At 35.6% G+C, this 26,371-nt stretch overlaps 3 protein-coding genes across 5 annotated transcripts; all 3 read left to right on the forward strand.

Moving 5' to 3' along the window:
- Positions 1-1,198: 1,198 nt before the first annotated feature.
- LOC123544266 (membrane progestin receptor alpha-B-like) lies at positions 1,199-7,423 on the forward strand. Of its 3 annotated transcripts, none has more exons than XM_045330345.2 (2): positions 1,199-2,832; positions 5,782-6,375. In XM_045330345.2, the coding sequence occupies exon 1, from the start codon at positions 1,461-1,463 to the stop codon at positions 2,433-2,435; it is 975 nt and encodes a 324-aa protein (XP_045186280.2). In that variant the 5' UTR covers positions 1,199-1,460; the 3' UTR covers positions 2,436-2,832; positions 5,782-6,375. The 3 variants fall into 3 exon arrangements, with proteins under 3 accessions (XP_045186280.2, XP_045186271.2, XP_045186288.2); XM_045330336.2 differs by lacking the exon at positions 1,199-2,832 and adding an exon at positions 4,888-5,303 and having other exon boundaries at positions 5,782-7,423; XM_045330353.2 differs by lacking the exon at positions 1,199-2,832 and adding an exon at positions 5,349-5,611 and having other exon boundaries at positions 5,782-7,423.
- Positions 7,424-12,052: 4,629 nt separating this feature from the next.
- LOC123544257 (uncharacterized) lies at positions 12,053-19,755 on the forward strand. The gene is made up of 6 exons (XM_045330327.2): positions 12,053-12,343; positions 12,557-12,708; positions 12,977-13,164; positions 13,635-13,662; positions 15,303-15,561; positions 18,349-19,755. Exons 1-6 carry the CDS (start codon positions 12,298-12,300, stop codon positions 18,864-18,866), a joined length of 1,191 nt encoding a protein of 396 aa, XP_045186262.2. The 5' UTR covers positions 12,053-12,297; the 3' UTR covers positions 18,867-19,755.
- Positions 19,756-24,352: 4,597 nt separating this feature from the next.
- On the forward strand, positions 24,353-26,116 carry LOC123544247 (uncharacterized). The gene has a single exon (XM_053526743.1). The coding sequence runs from the start codon at positions 24,353-24,355 to the stop codon at positions 26,114-26,116; it is 1,764 nt and encodes a 587-aa protein (XP_053382718.1).
- The last annotated feature ends 255 nt before the right edge of the window (positions 26,117-26,371 follow it).

Here is a 26,371-nt window from a genome sequence, read left to right on the forward strand (position 1 = left end):
GAGAAACCTAGTTTTATCGAACGTAAACCTGGATTCACGAGCGTAAACTATGGTTTACGTCCGTTATCTTATGTTTTTGCTCGAAAATATAGGTTAGTATTCGAAAAACCTGGTTTTATGTTCGAAAAACCTAGTTTATCGGTCGTTAATCCTAGTTTTTCGACCGTGAACCTGGGTTCACGTAATTATTGGACAATTGGCGTGCCATAAACAGGAACTCAAAATCAAACTTAACATTCGTTCATATTGATTTTACAGCAGCGAATATCATTAAAACGCATAAGACGGTTAACTTTCATCCCGGATGTCATAAAAAATAAGTCATAAACAGCTACGGCATCCTGTTGGTGTCGTCGTAGAGCCCGATAAGCGTGATTACTCGAGCATGATGGTACAATAGGACGCACGATGATACGATATGACATGCGACATTTTGATATGGGTTTGTGCAACATTTTGAAATGTTGCGCGTGTTATGATACCGTCAACGGGCATCACAATGCCACGCCCCATCTCGTACGGTCACGAGACTAACATAGCTTCCCGTGTGGCAGTATTTTTAATCGAGTTCACATCATACAAAATCAACATTACCTTGGACGGAATTCCCGGTCGCCTTATGTGACACCACGGGCGAGCACCTTCCGTAAGCGAGCTGGATGGCTTCCTCACATGAAGAATTCAGTGCCGAACCCGCATCGGTGAGGGGCTAGTGATTTGAAGTCAGCGACCTAAACCACTCGGCCGTGACCTCTGTTTAGAACTAAGGCATTATAATAATTCCTATACAGTTTCGAACCCAGTCGATCTGAGCGTTAAAATTCCTTATTTCGACTACATTAGAAGATTTTCAGCATTAAACTACCTCTTTGATCGGGATATATACACCTGCTTTACATTGACGCGCAAGTATAAGACATTTGTACAGACAACCTATCTCGTTCGGCTTATTGGGATAAATTATTGCATGCAAAATGCTTGTTGTTTTTATAAAGCTCCATTTGGTACATATAACATGACATTTTAATACACAAAATGTAAATTCTAGTACTCTGCTGTATCATTCCTGTTAATGAATGGCATTGAGGTACATAATAGTGCACCCGTCCCCACTAGACGTCTCAATGCTTTGATTAACATACATCGCGTGTGTATTTCACTCAGGCTACGCCCTCGTGAATGAAATATTAAACTACAGTCTAAAATCAATTGTATGACAACCAGGATATTGTAAATCTTGTAAAGTGCATGTAAATCCTAACGAGTATACAAATACTTGTTTCGAATTGCAAAAGGATGTGGAGTAAAATAAACTATATTGCATTTTGGGCTTTAAGTGTAAAGTTTGAAACAGGGATTTACTAAAACATTTGACACAGTAATTATAAGTGAAATGTTTAGGGAGATTTTGACCAATATACATTCATACTGGAATAACGAGATTTAGCTTTAACATAACAATGACGTACAAGTTGAGGACATTGCCTGCGGAAAAGATTCCTCTCGAAATGAGGATTCCGCACGTTAACACTGGATATCGTCTGCCGTATCAGCCGTGGAGCTATTACGTAAAAAGTATATTGCACGTGCATAATGAAAGTGTAAATGTATGGACGCATCTGATTGGCTGTTTACTGATCTTGTTTCAGACATACACATACTATGGGATATATGAAGACAAAGGGTCTGAAATTAAAGGAACGGTATTAGGATTCGGCATGTGCTGTTTTATAACGTTATTTAATAGTGCAACAGCACACTTACTGCATTCCAAATCTTGCCATGCAACTTTTCTTGTCTTTATGTATGACTATGTCGGAGTTGTCAGTTGGAGTTTTGGTACAGCCATTCTTGCACTGTATGGTGTCTCCAGCAAAGATATGTACGACTGGTTAGGGCCCTATTTCGTCACTATTCACTTAGTTTGGACATATCTCAATTTTATCAATATATGTCTGTCAAAACTCTGGTACGGACATGATATGTCATTAAGTCAGAGAAAAATAATGATTGTCGTAGGAATTTCTGTACAAGGCATTTGGGACTTATTACCGTTTTTTCCACGTTATATAGAATGTTTTAAAAGTTCTGAGTGTGAACTGAGTTCCTTAAATCACGTGACTATCGTCTGCGTATCATTTGTTTGTATGACTTTGGCCTTTGTTTTACATCAGCCAGAAAGCACGTGGCCGGGATACTTTGATATTATTGGACAGAGTCACCATATTTTCCATGTGTTTGTTATTCTAACGATGACCCTACAGTTCCGATGCCTTTATATAGATTTTAAGACTAGCGCTAATGTTCACTGCAAGCCAAACATTGCAGAGCTTCTTGCATACATTGTGATACTCAATTGTTCATGTCTGATCACACTATACTTGTTTAAGGGAAGAGTAAAAAGAAAACTTGATAACAAAAATAAAGAACACTGAAGGATATTAGTATTTTCGTCCTGGGGCAGGAAAAGTGTTAGTCTTACTTAAGGCTTATCGGGATGACTTACTTTATGATCTGTTATTTTATAGTTGTCATTCCTCTGTGACGGGACAGCGACAGTCAAGAGTTATTACGCGGTCCCAAAACACTAGAAAAGTGTCCACACAGCTCAGAGTGTATACCGTACTATAAAAAGTAACACGTGTGAACACGAGGTAATCTTACAAGTACCCGGAAGACTACACGATAACCGGTTAACAGACACACCGACTGACATTCTAATAACCGGAAACAACTGTAATAATACTTTTTAGTGTACTGTGTACTGATTAAAATTGTTCTGTACAAATTGTCTATTTGGACAAGTACATGTACACATTCCAAGAAAAAAAGGTTAGTCGAGGCTATGTGTTTTTTTCAAATGGGTACAATGATATTCCGTATTGGACAATACAACTTTTTTATTCGTGTTGATCCGCAGTAGTATGATAGTATCCGCCAGTAAACGTTTTTTCAACATGGGTATTGTTTTTCATATTTTCACAGAGAAAGTTAATTAACAAAGAATATTTTTGTTCACAATGGTGAAAATCGTATTAACTGACTCGCTTTTTTTTCTTTTCGAGTGGACACAAGTCCAGATATTCGACAATGTTATTTAAATAACCTGTTCCAATAATTGACATGTCTCAATTTCTGCCCAGACCACCAGAAGCCCGCATATTGTAAGAATTACTTACAATGGACGTTGTAACTTAAATCAAAAAGGTTAGGGAGTAAAAACAATATCAAAACCATTCGTTACGAGTTCGCCATTCGATATTTAAGGGTCTGTCGATAAATACGATGGAGACACAAGCCATATTCAGTCTCCCTGCTATGATCTCTTCCTCCGGTGTGACCAATGATTACATAGTTTACCGGTTACATATAACAATTTATACTGTTAAAAGGCCTTGGATTAACCCCCGTTTTGCTCTCACTCCCTCTTACCTTCCTCTTATTCTATAATCAATGATCTAATCTCATTCTTTCCAAATTTCAGCTCTTAAGAATTAACTTATTCTTACAAAACAATTCTTACTTCGAAAAAAAAACAGGACTAAGCGCCTTAGCTCTCTCCCCCGCCATTATATGGAAAATGATAAAATTTCATATTTCTCGAATTTCACCACTTACTGAATTTATTTCTTACGTCCGGTGACTACTGAACCCCCTTTCAGCTGCCAGTCTATCCTATCTCCTCTGCTTGTTTTATAAACAATTATAAAATTTTAATTATATTTTTCAGATTCACCACTTACAAAATTACAGTCTTACAAAGCGGGCTAACCCTCGTGTCAGCGACCACTATCTCCTGTCTTACCCTTATTTTATGGACTTTCATACATTTTCATATCCTTCAAACTATGATCTTACACTTTGTGGGTTCCTGGCAAACTGAACAGAAGGGTCAAATATATCCAATGAGCCTTTGGAAGCATAGAATACTATGAAGCAAAATAATAGCAGATTCGGTTTGATAACGTTCACATGAGGTAATGGAAAGTGCAGCACCCCTCATTCTCCCACCCCTAGCACCGGCGGTATTCTATTACACAGTTACTGAATGGACGCCATGATCCCAAAGGACCAGAACATATAGCAAAACTGAATTAAAGTAAAGTTTGATATAAATTTATAGGCTTTTGTAGACATGATAGGTACATCTAATTATGAAAGTGCTAAAATAGTCGATTAAAGATATACATGTATGTAGAATGTTACTCTGAAAAATCTTTAATAGTGATGCAGGGTGCTTAATCAACGTTCTCTTTCATTTAAAGAACTTGTTCGCGAAGGCGCAAGTCTGGAAGTCGAAACTGCAAATGATGAGCGTAATAAATTTGTTAAATTTTAAGTATAACTAATCAAACTTTCATTAAAATGAGTATAAAACAAATTCGTTTCAAAGATAAAAGTTTACAGTAATGAACGTAATTAAACGTAGCCTTGAATTACCTTACATACAGTAGTCATTTGTAGAATTGTTAAATATTAAGTATCATGAACTAATCAAACTTTCATTAAAATGAGTATAAAACAAATTCGTTTCAAAGATAAAAGTTTACAGTAATGAATGTAATTAAACGTAGCCTTGAATTACCTTACATACAGTAGTCATTTGTAGAATTGTTAAATATTAAGTATCATGAACTAATCAAACTTTCATTAAAATGGGGTATAAAACAAATTCGTTCAAAGATAAAAGTTTACAGTAATGAATGTAATTAAACGTAGCCTTGAATTACCTTACATACAGTAGTCATTTGTAGAATTGTTAAATATTAAGTATCATGAACTAATCAAACTTTCATTAAAATAAGTATAAAACAAATTCGTTTCAAAGATAAAAGTTTACAGTAATGAATGTAATTAAACGTAGCCTTGAATTACCTTACATACAGTAGTCATTTGTAGAATTGTTAAATATTAAGTATCATGAACTAATCAAACTTTCATTAAAATGAGTATAAAACAAATTCGTTTCAAAGATAAAAGTTTACAGTAATGAATGTAATTAAACGTAGCCTTGAATTACCTTACATACAGTAGTCATTTGTAGAATTGTTAAATATTAAGTATCATGAACTAATCAAACTTTCATTAAAATGAGTATAAAACAAATTCGTTTCAAAGATAAAAGTTTACAGTAATGAATGTAATTAAACGTAGCCTTGAATTACCTTACATACAGTAGTCATTTGTAGAATTAGAAAACTTCTCTGCCTGGATACGCACGAACTATTTAAATGTAGATAGTCTACATGATAACTTACTGCAATCAAGTTAGACAAGTAAGTGTTTTAAACCGGGATTTGTTGGTATGTGAGAATTCATTTATTTATTTCTATCGTATATCAGTTCTTTCTTATCGTTTGTGTCTACTTGTTACAAAAGTAGTTCCGTTTGTTTACGAGCAGTAAACTCAGCAGATTTTTATTAAATATTTTCATTTTCGTTGCTAAATAAACTAATTGCATATTTTGCTCGGATTTTATGGTGGAAATAACTTCATATCGCTGTTATGATGATAGCTATGTTTGTAGACATGTTTCCGTTGCTAAGGAAACCGTTATTAAAGACCGTCTGCAGGGTTGCGATATTATTCGCTGGTTAAATATGTCGTTAGGTAAAATATGTTAATTGCAACATATAAAGTATGCATGCATACGTTTAAATGCAGGAAATAAAACGCAGTGAGATAAGCCAGAGGGCCAAATTTTAAGTATTTATATTATACACTATGACAGGGTAACAAATCAACCATAAACAAATACTTTTGTGTACCATATCTTTCAGGTTATCGTGTATGGACATAAACCGGAAACTTAAATGAGATGATCGGATTCACGCGCATGATACTTATGTTAATTGTTATGTATAAATAAAGAAATAATCTGGATACTACCATGTATATATGAAAAAGGATGTGCAAAAGTTAACGGAAGTAGGAAGAAATAACACCGACAATATGAAACTGAGATGTCGTCTGCTGAAATATAACTTATACTGTAACATACCAAAGAGAAAGGAATAGTCCTAATAACGGGACAGCGTGATAAATTTTGACTGTCGCTGTCGGGGGATGGCAACTATCTATATCTGGTCATAAAATAAGCCATCCAGATAAGACTCATTGTGGAATAAGGAGATTGATGGAAGAAACCTAACAGGTTTTAATTTAAACAAAATGATATATAAGCCGAGGACATTGCCTGCGGAAAAGCTTCCTCTCGAAATGAGGATTCCGCACGTAAAGACCGGATATCGTCTGCCGTATCAGCCGTGGAGCTATTACGTAAAAAGTTTATTGCACGTGCATAATGAAAGTGTAAATGTATGGACGCATCTGATTGGCTGTTTACTGATCTTATTTCAGACATACACATACTATGGGATCTACGAAGACAAAGGGTCAAAAATTAAAGGAACGGTGTTAGGACTTGGTATTTGCTGTTTCATAACGTTATTTAATAGTGCAACAGCACACTTACTGCATTCCAAATCTTGCCATGCAAATTTTCTCGTTTTTATGTACGACTATGTCGGAGTTGTCAGTTGGGGTTTTGGTACAGCCATTCTTGCATTGTATGGTGTCTCCAGCAAAGATATGTACGACTGGTTAGGTCCTTATTTCGTCACTATTCAGATCGTTTGGACATATCTCAATTTCATCAATATATGTTTAGCAAAACTTTGGTACGGGCATGACTTGTCATTAAGTCAAAGAAAAATAATGGTTGTCGTTGGAATTTCTATACAAGGCCTTTGGAACTTTATACCATTTTTTCCACGTTATATAGAATGTTTTAAAAGTTCTGAGTGTGAACTGAGCTCTTTAAATCACGTGACCATCGTCTGTGTATCATTTATTTGTATGACCCTGGCCTTTGTTCTACATCAACCAGAAAGCACGTGGCCAGGATACTTTGATATTATTGGACAGAGTCACCAAATTTTCCATGTGTTTGTTATTCTAACGATGACCCTACAATTCCGGTGCCTTTATATTGATTTCAAGACTAATGCTAATGCTCACTGCAAGCCAAACATCGCAGAGCTTCTGGCATACATTGTGATACTCAATTTGTCATGTCTGATCACACTATACTTGTTTAAGGGAAGAGTAAAAAATAAACTTGATAATAACAATAAAGAACAATAATGCTAGAGAAGCATATGTAGCGTTTCTTATATAGCAATATATCCATCTGATTGTGAAAAAAAAAGACATCAAAGGATTTCGTTTTATTCAAAAAGAAGAGCGACCGAGAGGGATTCATTTATACTTCATACTAGTTTCATCATAAGCTTAACAGCAACAGCTATCATTCAACCCTTCCTTCTTTAAATGTTGTTTCCTTAATCTTTGCACAACATGAATATGGTGGAAACACTGATTAAAGAATTAAAAGTTATTTTTTGTAGAAAAGCAAGAAAAAGTATTTGTTTTTATTTACTTCGTTTGTCACAATTTCCAAAATAGTGCATAAAGTGAAAACAAGGTAATGTGGATCACCATCATTATTATGAAAAAGGTCAACTAGTGATTTTCTCATCAACACAAAAATCGATAAAATGATTTGGTCATAAATGTGCAGTCACTGTTATTGAATTATAACTTAATAAAATTATTGTTTCATACGGAAAAGCATTAGTGCCAGGTGCGTTTTATTTATTAATTCGAAATTCCGAGGTAGTCTACTAACTCAAAATTTCGGGTTACTTACTAGAAATTTCGAGATATTTAAATCAAAATTTCGAGATATTAACTCAAATTTTGACTTAGTAACTCGAAATTTCGTGTTAATATTAAACACGAAGTTTCGACTTCGTATCTTGCCCTTTTATCCGCAAAATTTGAACGCCTGTCCGTCTGTCAAAGGCTAAAAATGTAATGAACGACTTTGACTCTTCGAAGTGGAATCATCTGTCCACACATCCATATGTTGTATACAACATGTAGCGACTTCAACATATACTACCATACATCAATGTATAACCTACCCCATAGCCTCTAGTGTTACTCCAGATTTCAAACTGTATCCAGGATATATACCTTCATTTACATGTATAGTATGTTCAGGTGGTAGAGGCTCGAGTTAGGTTGAAAACCTTCCTGATATGGTCAAAATAGTGAAATATTCTAAGTTTGAATACTTCCCGGCCACCTTCTGTGACCTCTCCTCAAAATCTATATACCCAATCTTGGTCAGACTCATTACTACACGTTCGTGTAGGGTATGTCTATGACCCCTAGCCATATGGGCTCAAACTAGTTGAAAACCTTCCAGACTTAAACATTGTTTAAATAGTGATAATTTATGAGCAAACACTGCCCGGTCATCTTAATCATATATGACCCTGTAGGGCTACCTGATGGATACTCCAGGTACCTAATCCTGGCCAGGACCTATACATCAACGTAAACTATTGTAGTTAGTAACTCGTAATTTCGACATGGTAACTCGAAATTTCGACTTAGTATCTCGAAATATCGAATTATTTACTCAAAATTTCGAGAAACGTAACTCGAAATTTCGGCTTAGTAACTTGAAATAACACCTGACACTAATGCTCTTGCGTAGCTAAACGACAAGACAAAACAAAGTTGTACACATTTTGATACATCGTTATATGCAAACAAAATTATAAATGTAATTCGTATAAGACATGTAATAGGAAATATATATATAGACAAATATATCGTACTATTTTGTGAATATTCTGGAATCAAGTTAACTCTAGACAAAGAATGATTTACTCCAATTTGACCTCATAATCTTCTTTTCCTCTGATCTGATCTAATTCTATTAATATCCAAAGCCAAAAAGAATCTGTTCACGGTCACAGGTCCAATTCTCTGAACTTTTAACCAGCGACCTTGTTAGTTACTTAAGTAGAGTTTTGAAATATAAATAAATAAAGACCCAAGGGTAATTACAGTGTTTCATGGGGCTGGACTCGTCTGGCAGTATTTCTATGTATTGTTTACTGTAAGAAAACAAACAAAACACACGCTAGGACGGGAGGATAATGGGACTCTGTTAGGCCATATTTTTCAGAATTTGATCCAATTCTTTACGTTTTGGAAATGTGAGATATGTGACTGAACAAAATAAAATCATGTACCAAATCACATTTTTTAAAGACCAAATTACTCCGAAACTTCATGCGCTAGTGCCCGGGATGACTAAACAAGAAGTGCGCTATGCCGTTTGAAAGTGATACATACATTTCTGATGTTTTATATTAAAAAAGGTATGGTAACATTTGTAAGTTTTGCTCTATTCACCATTTTCGTAACGAAAATAAATGAGCCGCGTCATGAGAAAACCAACACAGCGGATTTGCGACCAGCATGGATCCAGATCAAACTATATGCATGGATCTATGCTGTTCGTTAACGTTTTCTCTAATTGCAATAGGCTTAGTAAGCGAACAGCATGGATCCTGACCAGACTGCGCGGATGCGCAGGCTGGTCTGGCCAGATCCACGCTGGTCGCAAACGCACTATGTTGGTTTTTTCATGGTGCGGCTCAGATGGTTTAAAAAATGATACAAACAAAAACTTGTGTATTCCGAGCTATTATATAACTATATCTTCCACTTTGTTCTCAACTACTTTTCAAATTATTAATAATATTAGTAAATAAGATAAAAGATTGAACCATATCTTGACAAAATATTTCAAAATAATAGAAATTGTATAAAGAAATAGTCAAGAAATTTTTAGACGAACTACTTTGAAAACTTTTGAACTTGGTTCATGTATTTCTCAGTACCGACAAAACCAGGGTGGGTTTATACGCTTTGGACTCGTATGCATCTGTAGACTTCTTTTATGCTGTAAATACTATAATTACCTGTATTCCATTTAAGGGGACGCATACTTTGAAATTAGAAAAAAGTGGGTGGGGTATTATAAAATTTACCTGCAAAAAAGTACAAAGTTTTGGTAAATGAAATGAATACTGTTTCAACTGTTATAAGTACACAAAGGATTGCTCACTAAAATAAAAATGAGAAAAACTGAAACAAGAAAGTTATTGTTGAATTACATAAGACTTCTTGTGTACATTCAAAGTCAACAATTAAGACTTTTTGGTGCGAAAATAATAGTGCTTCACTTTGTCCAAACATTTATCAATGTCCTACAGATTCTAATTTAAAGAAAGAATGTGAAATAAGTTCACTGTCTTGCTTTTCATTTGGCATATGTGAGCTAAAACACATTATTTAGTTTGTTTACAAAGTAGTGCATAAGAAAAGATACGGTGGTCAAGGAATGCCACATTACAAAACTAAAAGAGTATATTCCCCTTAATACATTAAACATTTATCATTACAGAAGTCTAGTGGCTTACAATAAAGGCCTAGAAATGTTGCCATTATTAATTTTTTACTTGGTATTCATGAACTGCAATGCACTTAAATATCAAAACACATTCAACAAACTTCTGAAAATGTACTGTCTTAAAAATCCCTAAAATAAGTTATGACATTTGGTTGAGAGGTCCAATCAATGTGTATTTGTGCAAAAGCAACATTCTAATCTTGTTCACAAAAGTTACTAATACACAGCAGGAATGTCAATGATCAAAACTGGACGAATATACAGTTATCCTCACTTTAATGTCATTTATAATTTGTCCTTGAATTCTCCACCATACTTTTCATAACTCTGTTTGCACGAGTTGCACGAGAATGCTGTCATTCACGTAAAAAAATGGGGTCAAAGAAGTTGTAAATGCAATATCATGTAAACGTAGTTAATGGATTATGCAGTTCAAGATAAACTTTATCTCATAACGTAACGAACATGTATAATGTTGTAACAACAACTTTACTTACACTGATTTAAGTAGCAGTCGGTTTATAAGTGACTTTATTGATTCATTTTGTGTTTTGTTATTGTTGTCAAAAGTATAACGGAAGTGCCTCACAACTGAAGCGGAAACCAGTTTGATGCGCAAAGTAGTCCACTGTAAGTAATATTTTTTGACAAATGTCCACAGAAATTAATAATTTTCTAATATTAAAGACGAATATCTGAATAGGATTCATTATTTGATAAGAAATTATAATCATCGACATGTTTTTTTAAAAATCATACACGTGCTGACACCTAAGTTGTCTCCCGTTGTTTATTAGAGTTACCTTTCGTCCGGCGCAGTAATACATTTGCAGTGAATCGCCGAGAAGTCGTGGGAAAATTAAAAACCATGTAAACAAACAAAAATTAACCACCTTTTCAAGATAAATTTCAAGTGATCGACATTATGCATTTAACCCGCCTGACCTGTGTAGCATCTTAGATATCTGTTCTAAGGTATTCATTGTGTAGAATGTCGTGTTATGCCCTTGCAATGCTAATCCCACTCTGATTTTTTTGTTTACATTTTTTATCAATGAGAAATATGGCGTCCATCCCGAGATGAACTGACGTGGCGTTAATTTTTTACACGTTTAAGCACACCTGGTGTGTTAGAAAGAAAATCTCATCCCTTCAACATTATTTGGAACACTGTTATTGTAAAAACCCTGTTTTTTCCTTATACAAAAGCTTAATATTTTGTGTTGAATGTACTTTCACAAACACCTCTGTTTTCCTATTACATTCATAGTACCACATCCTTATCCACAAAATACTGAACATTACAGGTGTCCATCAGTATTATATCAGTTTAGGAATATGTTTTTTATTTTCCCACCATCGATTTCTTGAATATGCACCCCTTCCGCATTGCTGTATGAACTGTGAATGTAGCAATATGCGTCCCCTTAATGGTAACGCATTATAAAGAATTGCCGATCATGAATTACACAGAACATGTGAAGAATATGTTTGGTGTATGTGAAAAATTATAGATTCTACACGAGAATAAACAGATCGGATTCTCAGTCACAAGTGTGAATAATTCGTTTAAAAAATATGGTTCTACACCGCTCCCCTAAAATCTTACAGGAGATTATGTGGAAGTGAACAATTTTATACTTTCCATCTTGGAAATTTCAATATTGCAAACACCAATACGTCTACGCCACTGAAAAACGGAAAATATCCGATGACTGCCGCACATACCTTTAATGTTCAAAACATTAAATTAATCAATACCTCGGTATATCTACCTGAGAAGTGTAACAGTAAAACCATTAACTAACTAATATACCTTATACATTTTCTCATTGATGCGTTGTAATACAGGTTATCTACCTTTGTATATATAAAATATACATATCAGCGACAGGATTAGCAGCATATAGCTCTCTTTCGTTTTTTGGATTATCGTGTAATTTATAAGGAGCTGACAATGGGATGTGTATCGAGCACCGAAGTGAGGTCACCACCCTTCAGGCGTAAGTAAACTTTCTATAATACCCTTGCATTCATTGAATTCCTACCCGTAAGGTCACAGTTTCGGTAATGGAACACTAAATTTTTAACCTACTAGTCCGCAATGGAACAGTATCATATCATACTACAAATATACAACAATTGTGTGTTCAATGTTGTAATAATTATTTCTGACTGTTGTTCTTCAAAAACAGCAATTTTTCTGTTTCTTACAGCTCAGTCCAAACCATGCAAGTCTGGCTATATGCTGTACAGTGACGGATACACCAAATGGAAAAAGGTGTTCGTGGTCCTGTTCCAGGATTCTATGTTAGCTTGGTTCCGTAAACCCAAAGAAAGAATGCCTATATGTCATGTTATGTTAAAGGTATACTCTTTTATATATCTGATTTCAATCTGGTTTATGTCTGGCTTTAGGCCAACATTTGTCATTGGCCATTGTTCGCAATCAGCTGTAATCGTCACACATAATTTACACCTGGGGGCTTAAATTTTTTCTCTCCTTAATTTCCAAAATTGTTTATTAACTAAATACATGTGCTGGAAGATATGAGAACCTTCTATTAAGACTGCTAAATAAATACATAACTTAGCCAGACGTACCAGCTTTTTATTGAAATGTTTGGTCCTTTCAGAATGTATGTAACATGTTAGCAGTTGGTCCTATATGCAAGAAAATCCCACACTGCCCTAAAAAGATTCCGAAAAAGACGAGTTACAGCTATATGATAGCTTTTCCTCAGTGGGTTACCCCGGGTACTACAGGAAACAATCTGTCCAGTCCTGTGTGCTTCTTCTTGTGCCCAAACGGAAGTACTATGGGGTAAGTGCATTTAAAAATGTTTGTTGGTATCCTGGAAATGTATATAATGTGACGTAAGAGTTTTTTTCGCATTAATTATAATAGTGAATGTGTTCTTGGCTAAATTATTATATAATAAAGTTTGTTATTTGAATGTTTGCAGATTAATTAATGTTTATCGTCTACAGGCAATTTCATGACGCTTTGCTAAAATTTATCAATTTTGCGGATATTTGCTCATTATATAATCACTGGTCCATATTCTGTACTATTGACCACTCAATAGTTCAGGACAGAGTTGCTAGACTAAAGTCAAAACTCATGAACAAATATTCAAATTGTTTCGGATGTAATGTGATAAAACACTTATTGAATGATAATCAGGCTTCCAGCAAATAGTTTTGACTATCGACTAGCAAGCAAGTAATGTAATAGTCATTCAATAATGCTATTACCCTCACTAATTTTATAATTTTTGTTTTATTTCACAGAACATGGATGTCATCGATTGCAGAAGTTGTAAGTTTTATTTTATCACAATGTTATGTATTTTGAAGCATTCAGCTATGTTGTAAAAGTTATACATTGCTGTTGCTGTATTAAAGTTAAATATCATAACGACGGAGAGGAAAATTTATACATTATAGCAATAAAAGGTGGCATGGGAGTAGGGTTTTCGTTATTTTAAAGCACGTCCCGGATTCTTAAGGATTTCAGTCTGTATTTAATTATTTAAAGATTAGCAGCATGCGTGCTTTGTTTTGTAGTGTGACAGTAATGTGTTACAAATGACAGTATAAATTTAGACCATTGTGATCGCCTCTGGAGTAAATTGGCATTTAAGCCCTTAAAATCAAAGACATGTCAACACTTTTTCCTTATTTCTATCACATACCATACACTCTGTGTATAATTATGTTTTCATATTATCCAACCCTCAAAGTGTCTACCATCCACAAAGTATTAAAGGATAAAGCAGCTCAAAGAAACTGTCATTTTGCAGCAGATATTAGTGCTTCTTTCAAATCCGGTACAAAATTTGCGGATATTGGTGAAGAAAACTATTCGCCTCTGTTCTGTGTAGCTACATGCACATATATTCCATATTACACAACAAAAATAACGTGCCATATAATTTGAAAGCAATGTCTGTTTTTTGTTGTTTTATTTTTCAACTTCTATTTTTGCTTTTGTCTCTTATTTCTACTTGTTATTTAAATCTGACATTATGTTATTGATATTTTTCATCGTATAGTATCAATTTTTTCTATTTAAAGTGTCTTCTTGATTTGATCACTTCCCCTTCAGAAATTACCACTCCCGTATGAACTTTATCAGTTATGTGTATTTATTTGTTCACATGTATTTACACCATGTAAACTGTGACTCTGAATAAAAGTATTGACTTGACTTGACTATAGTTGGATTCCTTTTTGTCAATGGTTAAAACGATCAGTATTAATTAATTTGGAATGATAGATGCTCTATCTAGCACTGATCACCGTTGTTCTACATAATATATACTCGCGTTTGCTGATCACAGTTGTAGTAGATTTAAACCCGTTTCCGCTGATCACAGTTGTAGTAGATTTAAACCCACCGTTGATAACAGTTGTTCTACATAATATATACTCGCGTTTGCTGATCACAGTTGAAGTAGATTTAAACCCGTTTCCGCTGATCACAGTTGTAGCAGATTTAAACTCGTTTCCGCTGATCATAGTTGTATTACATAATATATACTCGCGTTTGCTGATCACAGTTGTAGTAGATTTAAACTCGTTTCCGCTGATCACAGTTGTACTACATAATATATACTCGCGTTTGCTGATCGCAGTTGTAGTAGATTTAAACCCGTTTCCGCTGATCACAGTTGTAGTAGATTTAAACCCGTTTCCGCTGATCACAGTTGTTCTACATAATATATACTCGCGTTTGCTGATCACAGTTGTAGTAGATTTAAACCCGCGTCCGCTGATCACAGTTGTAGTAGATTTAAACCCGTTTCCGCTGATCACAGTTGTAGTAGATTTAAACCCGTTTCCGCTGATCACAGATGTACTACATGATTTAAACTCGTTTCCGCTGATCACATGGACAATATTGATACTTAAATGTACGTAGGATGTTTTCTTGTTATGTTTAAATGATTATTTTAGCTGCCACCACCGACATTACCCGCAGCTACACAAAATGGGGCACCGTATCCGGGGGCGTATCCACCGCCTTCGGCCCCACCAATGAATGGCCAAGTGGGATACGGCCAACCTCCGGGATACGGACAACCACCTGGATATGGACAACCACCTGGATACGGACAGCCACCGGGATACGGCCAGCCTGCAGGATACGGCCAGCAACAGGTTATTGTACAACAGGGACAAAGACAACGACGGGGGTCCGGGGATTTTTCGAAAGGTATCCATTGAAAGTAGTAATAATGTTTTTAATTTTACACATATAAAGAAGTGCATTTCGATTACATTTTTCAAAGTCTTTTCTTGTATTAATATTTTTGATCATTCAAGGGATGTCATGATTTAAAAGAATTCGATTTTTGTAGTGCGACATATTTTTTTTTTAATCAAATTAATGTACTTTTTAAAAAAAAATCAAATATATGTAAATTCTGTTGTTTGCATCTCAGTTTATTTCCTCAAAACTGAAGACTGCTTTAAGACCATTTCCTTAAAAGATATTTCAGAAATAATGTATAGAAAAATCGTGTTTTAACGTCATAAATACACGAAAAGACGTTATACGTTCGCGGAATAATTTCACGAGGGCATAGCCCGAGTGATTTATTCTGCCGACGTATAACCGATTTTCAGTGTATTGATTTAAGTAAAACACGATTTTTCTATACATTGTTTCAATTATAATATGCCCTTTATATGCCCCTTATCTAAAACAGCAGAAAAATATAGTACAGCTCTTTAAGTATAAGCGTGTCTTAACAGAAGCACATTAGAATAAATCATATTCACTGTGCGCAGTATTGCAGTTGTAGTTATTACGTCTTCTACTTTAACGTGTAGGGAAGAGGGCCCGTAACTGAAGGAAGGGACCGTTTTGATACTTTAAGTAATATATATATCTCGATGTTTATAACCCTGAACAGATAAGTAAAAAAATACAAAGAAATAATTCGTACACTATGACATATTGTACCAGGTTACACTTGTCTCTACACATCTATGTAGTGACCATAATACAATACATATCAGGAGACATTTACTTACTAAACATAACAAGAGGGCCATGATGGCCCGATATCGCTCACCTGTTATCATTGCACTTGAGGACAAGAAGGTCCTCAGAAAAAATATCTAAGTCCAAAGGACAGGAACAACGAAGGGAAGAAATTTAACGAAAAAGAAAAAAATAAATTTAAAAGGTACAGATATGTCAAAATACACCTAAAAATTGGAGGTACCATCGATGTTGTACCACAGAAAAGTGGTCTCGGTTTTTCCCTACGGCCAATAATAAAAAAAGTTACTAAAAATAAGCTATTTATAGTAACGTAAAAGGGAAGTAATTAAAAAGAAAATTATTGTAAGTGAACAAAAGAAGGATCTGCCAAATAAATTTGTTGACATAAATGAAATTTCAGATCAGTATCTTCATTAGGTACGGAGATATACCCATTTTAATTTGAAATAAAGGGAGGTAATTTGACATAAAATCAGTCCATAGTTATCTACCCTGATTGGCTCAGTCCAACTTATGACAATAATGAAATTTCAAATAAGTCCCATAAGTACTTACTGATATAAATCCATTTTGATTACAATCAGGGGAGGTAACCAGATATAAAATAACTCTGGAACCTACGATTGGATCTGATTTGTCATGGAATCCAAGATTTATTGTTGTTGAAGATATTTTGGAAGTTTGTATCAAATAAAACCATAAATGAAGTCTCTATATGACTGCAAAAGCCAAAATAACCAATTTTGGACCTTCAGGGGGCCATAACTCTGGAACCCATGATGGAATCTGGCCAGTTCAAAAAAGAAACCAAGATCTTATGGTGATACAAGTTGTGTGCAAGTTTGGTTAAAATCAAGTCATAAATGAAGCTGCTATTGTGCAGACAAGGTCAAAATAGCTAATTTTGGCCCTTTCAGGGGCCAGAACTCTGAAACCCATTATGGGAACTGAGACCTTATGGCGACACAAGTTTTGTGCAAGTTTGATTAAATTCAAATCATAAATGAAGCTGCTATTGTGCAGACAAGGTCAAAATAGCTAATTCTGGCCCTTTCAGGGGCCATAACTCTGGAACCCATAATGGGATCTCGCCAGTTCATGAAAGGAACCAAGATCTTATAGTGATACAAGTTGTATGCAAGTTTGGTTAAAATAAAATCATAAATGAAGCTGCTATTGTGCAGACAAGGTCAAAATAGCTAATTCTGGCCCTTTCAGGGGCCATAACTCTGGAACCCATAATGGAATCTGGCCAGTTCAAGAAAGGAACCAAGATCTTATGGTGATACAAGTTGTGTGCTAGTTTGGTAAAAATCAAATCATAAATAAAGCTGCTATTATGCAGACAAGGTCAAAATAGCTAATTTTGGCCCTTTCAGTGTTCATAACTCTGGAACCCATATTGGGATCTGGCCAGTTCAAGAAAGGAACCGAGATCTTATGGTGATACAAGTTGCGTGCAAGTTTGGTTAAGATAAAATCATAAATGAAACCACCATCATACAGACAAGAAATTGTTGACGCACGCACGGATGCACGGACTGACGACGGACAAAGAGTGATCACAAAAGCTCACCTTGTCACTATGTGACAGGTGAGCTAAAAATGAAATATTTAATGTAGATCAAAGTAGAATTGACTATAGATGAAACTTATCAATTATGACTATATGAAAAACTCAACTCAGCTTAGCTGTACTGTGCTAGTGTACATTTGCAAATCTTTCGACAAAAGAGAACAAACTATCTGCAAGTAATGTAACAACAGTTATCTTAGAAATAGCGAGAAAACTTTAACTTTGCAGGCTAAATACTAGTATAAAGGTAGTTATTGCCAGAACTTGGATCTGGTTACACAATTTTATCCTGGGTCCCACATAGCGTGTCGGTATTGCTGTAGTATTTTTTGTTTGAAAACAACGACAAGAAACATAAAGCTTTCAAATACTGTGTGTTTTTTACTATATTTAGCACGCATTTGTGTTTTCAGGCTTTCTGGCTGGTGCAGCATTGGGATATGGGTTTGGAAGGCCGTGGGGCTGGGGATGGGGCTGGGGCTGGGGTTATCACCCCTGTTATGGTTGGGGTTATGCTGACTATGATATGGATGTAGATGTTGATGTGGACGTGGATGTAAATGTGGATTATGACGCAGATCTTGCTTCAGTGGACAATTTTGGTGGAAGTGATTACCAGGACTTTGGAGACACTGCTGATGCCAGCGGGGATGGTGATTTCGGACTAGCTGATTATGATGCTGGTGGTGGGGACGATTTTGGTGGAGGTGGTGGAGACTGGGTTGGTGGAGGTGGGGATTATGGAGGGGGTGATTACGGTGGAGGTGACTATGGAGGCGGAGATTATGGAGGAGGCGATTACGGTGGCGGAGGTGATTATGGAGGGGGTGACTTTGGAGGCGGAGGTGACTTTGGTGGGGGAGATGCAGGAGGAGGAGGAGGATGTGGCGGTTGTGGAGGCGGCGGGTGCGGCGGATGCGGTGGAGAGTGATCATAACAGACAGTAACGGATGCCATAAAATGCTTCTTTATATAAATGTTCATTGATATCCGGTACAATAATCACTTCTAAACATGCGCATATATATAGAGTCTAGCACATTCAAACAATGCAATGTGTGAGCATATCTCATTCTGTGATATTTTCCTTAAAGATGTTAAAGAATTCAATAGAGCGAACGAAAGCATAAATAGGAGGGGCAGACTGGAATACATGGTTGGAAAACCTGATTCTGTAGAGACAGAAGAACTATATAATGGGTTAAATTATCTTTTTTGCATTTTTTTAATCATACATGTAGGCCTACTGAAACTAACCCTAACTTACATCTACATCTTCATTTTATTGTGTCAGATCAAACAAGAAGATCAATTACTGGTCAAAAACATTGTATACGTTTATTTCATATTTGATATTACTAGTGAGGAATCTAATGTCTATTGATGTAGCTTTATTACTAGAACCTGTATGTTCTCTGGTGGCAAGGTTCTCTCGATGAGATCAACATTATTCAATGACTAAGTCGGCTTCTGTGAACCCATTACAGATGGGCATTCCACTTGGGTGTATCATCATACTTTAAACACAATTGTATATTATTCATTTTCTTTTTCATGCTTTTATGTATAGTCTGATTTCGTGGTCAACGATGTTTTTGTATTTCAAACAATGGAATGGTCCGTTATTTAGGTAGTGTTATAATTAAACTCTCAAATGTCAAAATCAAACTATATTTACCGTTTTATCAAGATATTAATATATTTATCAAGGACGTAAATTTATACCTACGCCAATTACGCGAATGTATGTCATTTTGCTCAGGTAGCTTTGTTATTACTTTGATATTAACAAATTTTCATTAAAAATGAGTCTAATTTCACATTTGTCTTACACTTTTTTTACCAGAATGAATGAAGGAGTCAGGCGTCGAAGCAATGTTGCTATGGTGTGTGCGTGCGAAAGTGCTTCGTTGGCGTTCGTGGTATCGCGCCGTACTAAACCATATCAAGTTAAAAGTCCTGCAAGTAAAACCAAAGAAGTATAAAATATATTTTTATAGCTCTTTGGTAAAACAAACTCGGGATTTTTTCATGAATGATCACTTTGTCCGTGTCACCAGCTTACAAACCAGGATGAGATATGTCGACTTTCGTGGTCACCATACTCGTGTAATGTTACAAGTGAAAATGCCAACGATTATCGAGCATGCCGAAATTTTATATCTAGTCTTTATCGTCGTGTTACAACAGTACTAGGCTACGTTGAGGAAAAATACCAACCAGTGGCGGAAATGCTTACGGTGAAAGTGGTCAATGCAATGTATTCTTTCTGCGATAGAGTCCCGTGTATGTGTGCTACATCTGGCACATTAGAGGCAGGCAAACTCCTGGGATTTGTGAACACGTATCCTCTGTATATTGTACTATCCTCCAACTATCTTCTAGAATGGTCCATATTGGGATTCGTTATCGACTATAAATAGTTTGCAAAAGTATGAGACTTCTGTTAACCCTCATGTTGGACACGATTGATTCTGCATTAGCGACCAGTGTAGATCATGATCAGCACTGTTCGCCATTCAGTCAGTATCCTTTTGGTATATACCCCTTTTAACAGTTAATGGTACTGTCAAAATCGAAAGATGGACAAGTTCATTAAACAAATATAGCAGGACATTTTAAGAAAGATAGTACATTTTATGTATGAAATAGTGAATTTATTTAATTTCACTAATGAATTCATAGCATTTAAATGGTGAATATTAGTGAATTTAGTCCGTGCCCGCGAAATGATGGTTAAGTGACTGCATAACGGTACTTTCTCTTTGATGTCATTCATTCCGTTCTGTTTATGTGACCTTTTTCTTTTTATGTGACTGTTAGAACAATAGAGAGAACAATGGGGGTGTCACATAAATACCGTTTCGTTAGAACGTCCGTTTCTAAAATGTGCATTAATATCATTTGAATAGTGAATAATAATGAATGTAATCACTATGTAATTTAAATAGTGAATTTATGTCATTCAAATAGATTATTTTCATCATTTAAAAAAGGGACCTTAGGCCACACCAAATTGATAAGTTGTTCATCGGATTTTTTTCTGAAAAAATTGAGGCGGCGAGCGAAAAAATAATTTAAATATTTTTTTAGGTTTTTGAGAAAATCTGGAGCGAGCGAAGAAATATATTTGTCTTCATTTGGCTCTCGACTGACTAATAAAAACCTTACAATAGAATGTATAGCCCTTTTAAATTAAAAAGTAAGTTCCTAGGGATTGAGAAAATCTGACCTGCAGACACACAACAAAGCGAACTCGTGAAAAAAAGGTAAAAACATTGTCATACAGTACACTGTAATCAAATAATGCATGCTTTTGAAAATGCTATTAGAAAATATGTAATAAACAACAATGCATAACCTTACACCATACTTATCACATATTATATGATTAGTCTACTAAATGATTGGAAAATTTGAAAATCGAAACTGTTCTGAAAACAACTCATAATGTAAATTCCTTACCCCACCAACTTTCGTATGCAAATGCTGATCATTTGGACAGGAAAAACAGAAAACAGATAAGTGACATGTATCAATAAGTATTTACCCTTACCAAAATAATGTAGATTGATGTTATCAAATAAATTAGTATGGTTTTCTTTATCCAGTTTTCAATGAAATAAATCGATTTTGTAGCATGTAATTTGGTAAACATTTGAAGAAAATGGCGTAACTGCATAAACTTTAAATGCAACTAAATATAAGTGTTATGATTTATTATAGACGATGTGTGCGTAGTATGTATTTATTTTGATTAAAATCCATTTGAGAACAATCTGGGACTGGAATTATAAGCATTTATACACTTTTACGTCCGTAAAAAGTAGCGCACCAAAAAATTTTGGATTGATTTAAATTTCAATGGGGCGAGCGCAAGCCAAAAACAAACAAAAATATTTTTTTTTTTGTGTTTCTGAAAATATACGAGCGGCAAATCCGATGAACAACTTTCTAATTTAGTGAGGACTTATATAACATTATTTTTTAACAAGCTATACAGTACAACTAAATGAGACACTAATACAAAATGAAAATACTCGGGTCGGGAGCAAAAATTAGGATTGACCAGTATTTCATTCAAATATTGCATTCTGAAGTATCTTAAAAGATGAACACGTTTCACACAACCGAAAAAAATGAGAGAAAAAAATGCGACTCAAGATTCAACCTTTAAATGAAATATATGTCAATAGATTTTAAGTTTATTATTTACTGGCTATGTAGTATGTACTACCACATCTTATTGTATATACATCGATTGATAGGACTCGGCTATCGGCTTAAACTAAATTATTTATAAATACCATAGATACGGGAAGACACTGATCAACTTTCCTTCATAGATATGGTGTATCGTAAGCTGCAGAAGTACTGATGTCGTGCTACAGTTCGAAGTTGTCTTTCTAAGTCGGTATGAATTTAATCTGGAATGATTATCATTACCAAGTACTTATAGCTGACAAAAATATTGGTTTCTTCCCTTCAGACAAAATGCATAAATTATAGATTACAAATGCTAGTCATCTTACTTTCATGCAATATTTTTTATATGTAAACAGTTCAGTCTGTTAGTTTATTTATTGTATATTGTTGTTTGGAAACAGCCGGCGGGGTAGCTGGAAGAGGTATCCCCCGCCCCCTGCAAAAGGGTAATAAGGATCTCCCCCCCCCCCCCCCCCCCCCATGAAAAACAAGAATGCATTCCTGCCACTAGTATTTGAAGTTACTAAGAAATATAGCTGAGAGCTAAATTATGTTCATTGATACATGCATTATACAATTGGGTTTTTTGAAATGTTTTACAGTGTCAATTGTTCGGCGGCTTGGTAACAATCAATAAGAGTCCGTCACTTGATCATTAACAGCCCGGGACACTGAATTGATCCGAAATAGTCCGAGTGAGTTTTCAGATTTCTTTAAACAAAGTTTCATTACGATGGATCCTGGAGCGTGTACATTTAGGTTAGAGTAGGTATATATTTGTAAAGATAATCTCCAGATCTTTATTTAAGTATTCTTTATAAAGTATTCCCTGTTATTTATAGTTTATATTCGTTGGCAATTAAGTGTATTTACACACCAGTGAAAAATGAAAATGAAATTTCAGCAGTTTGAAACTTTATTTCGCTCATATAATTCAGTATTTCACAGAAAAAACATATAACAAAATAGATGGTGGCTCTACCCAGGTGCCCGCTCGTGATGAAATAATGCACGGCGGAGCACCTGAGGTCTTCCGCTACCGTTAAAGCTTGAACATCGCACTATGACCTATTACCTCCCTTTACATTGAAATAAGAACGGTTAAGGATGACGGCAGTCCCACCAAAAAGTTTGCATATTTATTTTAATCACCGCTTCTAGTTGTTACACACCACTAAACTCAATTCCAGGCTGTGATTCGACCCTGTAGTATTTTGCTTTTCACCCAAGATGAACCTTATCGATGATTTTATTTAGGAAAATATGTTGACCGGACTTCGTTAAGATAGAAATTGTGACCTTTATTAAGAATAAATAATAAAAGCTAGCCCTAAACATTTGGTTATGTCATAAGGTAATTATTTGCTACCACAAGAACCATTTTAAACCAGTCTGTTTTTTTTTTTTTCGTTTATTCTTTTCTGAAAAAAAAAATGATGAGTTATTGTTATCACTTGATCGTCGTCGGCGTCGGCGTCTGCGTCGGCGTTGCCTGTTTAGGTCAGCTTTTCTCCTCAACTATCAAAGCTATTGCTTTGAAACTTGCAACACTATCTACATTTCACTCAGCGTAGCACAATCAACCAAAGAAGTATAAAATTATTTTTATAGCTCTTTGAATCAACAAAGTGAAAGAAATTGACACTCTCGTCCAATCAGGCAGAGTGTTGCATAAATCTTCCATTTTGATAAATTATCTATAATGCGTTATCAAGTAGTTTGATTTGCAAACTGAAGTCACGTGGAATAGGTAACGAAAACGAATTTAGACGGCGTCGCCGAAAAAGATTTATCACAGACAGGAAACTGAGAAATAATCTATAAATAGTTTCCTCTGTTTTCACGCATGAATGAATTTAAACCAGAATATTAGAATTATACGTAAAAGGTTGTGCTTATTTTGTTATCAAAAATATTGCATCAAATGTATATGTGCCGCACCGTGAGAAAAGCAACATAGTGGCTTTGCGACCAGCATGGATCCAGACCATGCTGTTCGCTAACGGTTCCTCTAATTGCTATAGGCTTTAAAAGCGAACAGCATGGATCCTGACCAGACTGCGCGGATGCGCAGGCTGGTCTGGATCCATGCTGGTCGCAAAGCCACTATGTTGGTTTTCTCATGGCGCGTCTCATATAATTATTAATAACAAAATGCGTTACGTTTTTAAGGAGGTTGAGTATATGTGATACTGTCTATTCTAGGAAAAGATGGCTGTATCAGGGAGAAAAGCTGAAAAGGAATATTTTTCTTCAGTATTATCCAGAGGTTCAGAGGAAGACTATGAAACGTTCTGTCAACCATGTGACCGAGACGACATCAGACTTCCAGCCTTTGGGTTCTGTACAAACTGTGCAGAACACCTTTGTCAATCCTGTTTTATCCACCACAAAAGGGCAAAACCCTCCAGCCATCATGTCCTATTGGATATTCACACCATGCCAAAGACCCAGCAAGTTTCATCAACATCTACTGGTGCTGCCCAATCTGAATATTTTACAACACCGTGCCATAAACATACGAAAGAAATGCTAAAGTTCTTCTGTCATGATCATAAAGCACTTCTATGCAGTGTATGCGTCGCCCTTGACCACCCTCGTATAGCTTGCCAAGTCAACTATATACCAGATGTATCCAAGCAGAGCCTAAACAGCAAGGAGTACACAGATACTCTAAAAGATCTGGACATGATTACAAAAGAATATCACAAAATAACAGCAGTCCTAAAGGAAAACATTGCACGTTCTAATAATTCCTTGGTAGGTGTTCTAGCAGACATAAAGAAATTCAGAAAAAAGATAAACCAAAGAATGGAAGAGCTTGAAAACGAGGTGGAAGAAAGAGTGAAGTTTCTTCAACAAGAATATGATAAAAGATTAAAGGCAACTGAAACAGAATGTAATGATGCCAGGAAACTTATGAAAGCCTCATCTGATGTCATCAAACAACTCAACACTTCTAACGAAGCAGACAGACTATTCATGGAACTTAAATCTGCTGAGCAACTCATCAAGGATAACAAGAAAAGGCTCTCAGAGCTAGCATCACCTGAAGATGTGAGAGTATACAACTTTCAACCAAATCCAGAATTAGCCTCCACTTTTCAGAAAGTGGCACCTCTAGGTACATTAACTTTCAAATCTTCAAAGTCAATTCCCAATTCAGTTCTTGATGTAAGATCGACACGGTTTTCTCATACTATAAGTGCAAAGAAACCAGAAGAAACGTGGACTTGCTTTATATCTGGAATGATTCTCCTTACGCCTTCCAAGGTCATTTTCACTGACTCATATAATCAGTCAGTCAAAATGTTTGATCTGAACCAAAATGGCAGAACTGACCAATTAAAACTACCAGCTCAGCCCTGGGATATAACTTCAATGACCAGTGACAATGTAGCTGTCACTCTTCCCGGCAAGCAAACAATCCAGTTTGTATCTTCCTCTTCGAACAAGCTGTCTTTGAAACGTAAAGTGAAGGTAGATGCAGAGTGCTTCGGTATAAGTTGTTACCAGGAAAAGTTTGCAGTGACATTTCTCTCTCCAAAAAAACTCCAAATAATTGATTTGAAAGGTAAGGTATTGACAACAGTCTCGGCACATTCAAGCGGGAAAGATATCTTCATAGAGCCAAATTATGTCACATCCAACAGCCATTCTATCTATGTATCTGATCAAGGAATGTATTCGGTGATAAGGTTAAACTGGCAAGGTGAACTGATAGGTAGATATAGTGACACCAGGGCGCCACAAGGTCTCACTATGTTAGAGGATGGTTCCCTTTTAGTTTGTGAATACTGGGATGGTAACATACGACATATCACTGGTGACTTGACCAAAGGTAATGTCGTACTGAGGGATCTGAAGAGGCCGGAGACTCTCTGTTGGTGTGGTGCAAACAATAAACTGTACATCAGTTGTGACACCAAGGACGAAAAGTATGACGATTATATTCATGTCTTCAACGTGATATAATTAAATCTTACAGGATGCGCATATCAATGCCATTTTTACTCCAATCAGTTCCAAACTCGATGCGGTACCAATGTCAATCCATCCTCGATGCGTGCATCAATGCCATTTTTACACCAACGTATTCCATACTCGATGCGTGTATCAATGCCATTTTTACACCAACGTATTCCATACTCGATGCGTGTATCAATGCCATTTTTACACCAATGTATTCCATACTTGATGCGTTATCAATGCCATTTTTACACCAATGTA

The sequence above is a fragment of the Mercenaria mercenaria genome, chromosome 1 (assembly GCF_021730395.1).
Source record: "Mercenaria mercenaria strain notata chromosome 1, MADL_Memer_1, whole genome shotgun sequence".
Lineage (NCBI taxonomy): Eukaryota > Metazoa > Mollusca > Bivalvia > Venerida > Veneridae > Mercenaria > Mercenaria mercenaria.

What these genes read in the sequence shown, in the direction of transcription:
- LOC123544247 (XM_053526743.1), top strand. Translation starts at nt 24,353, where the DNA reads ATGGCTGTATCAGGGAGAAAAGCTGAAAAGGAATATTTTTCTTCAGTA.
- LOC123544266 (XM_045330345.2), top strand. Translation starts at nt 1,461, where the DNA reads ATGACGTACAAGTTGAGGACATTGCCTGCGGAAAAGATTCCTCTCGAA.
- LOC123544257 (XM_045330327.2), top strand. Translation starts at nt 12,298, where the DNA reads ATGGGATGTGTATCGAGCACCGAAGTGAGGTCACCACCCTTCAGGC. An exon ending in CCAAACGGAAGTACTATGGG is followed by an intron (nt 13,165 to 13,634) that starts GTAAGTGCATTT and finishes TTTATTTCACAG; the next exon opens with AACATGGATGTCATCGATTG. An exon ending in GTCCGGGGATTTTTCGAAAG is followed by an intron (nt 15,562 to 18,348) that starts GTATCCATTGAA and finishes TTGTGTTTTCAG; the next exon opens with GCTTTCTGGCTGGTGCAGCA.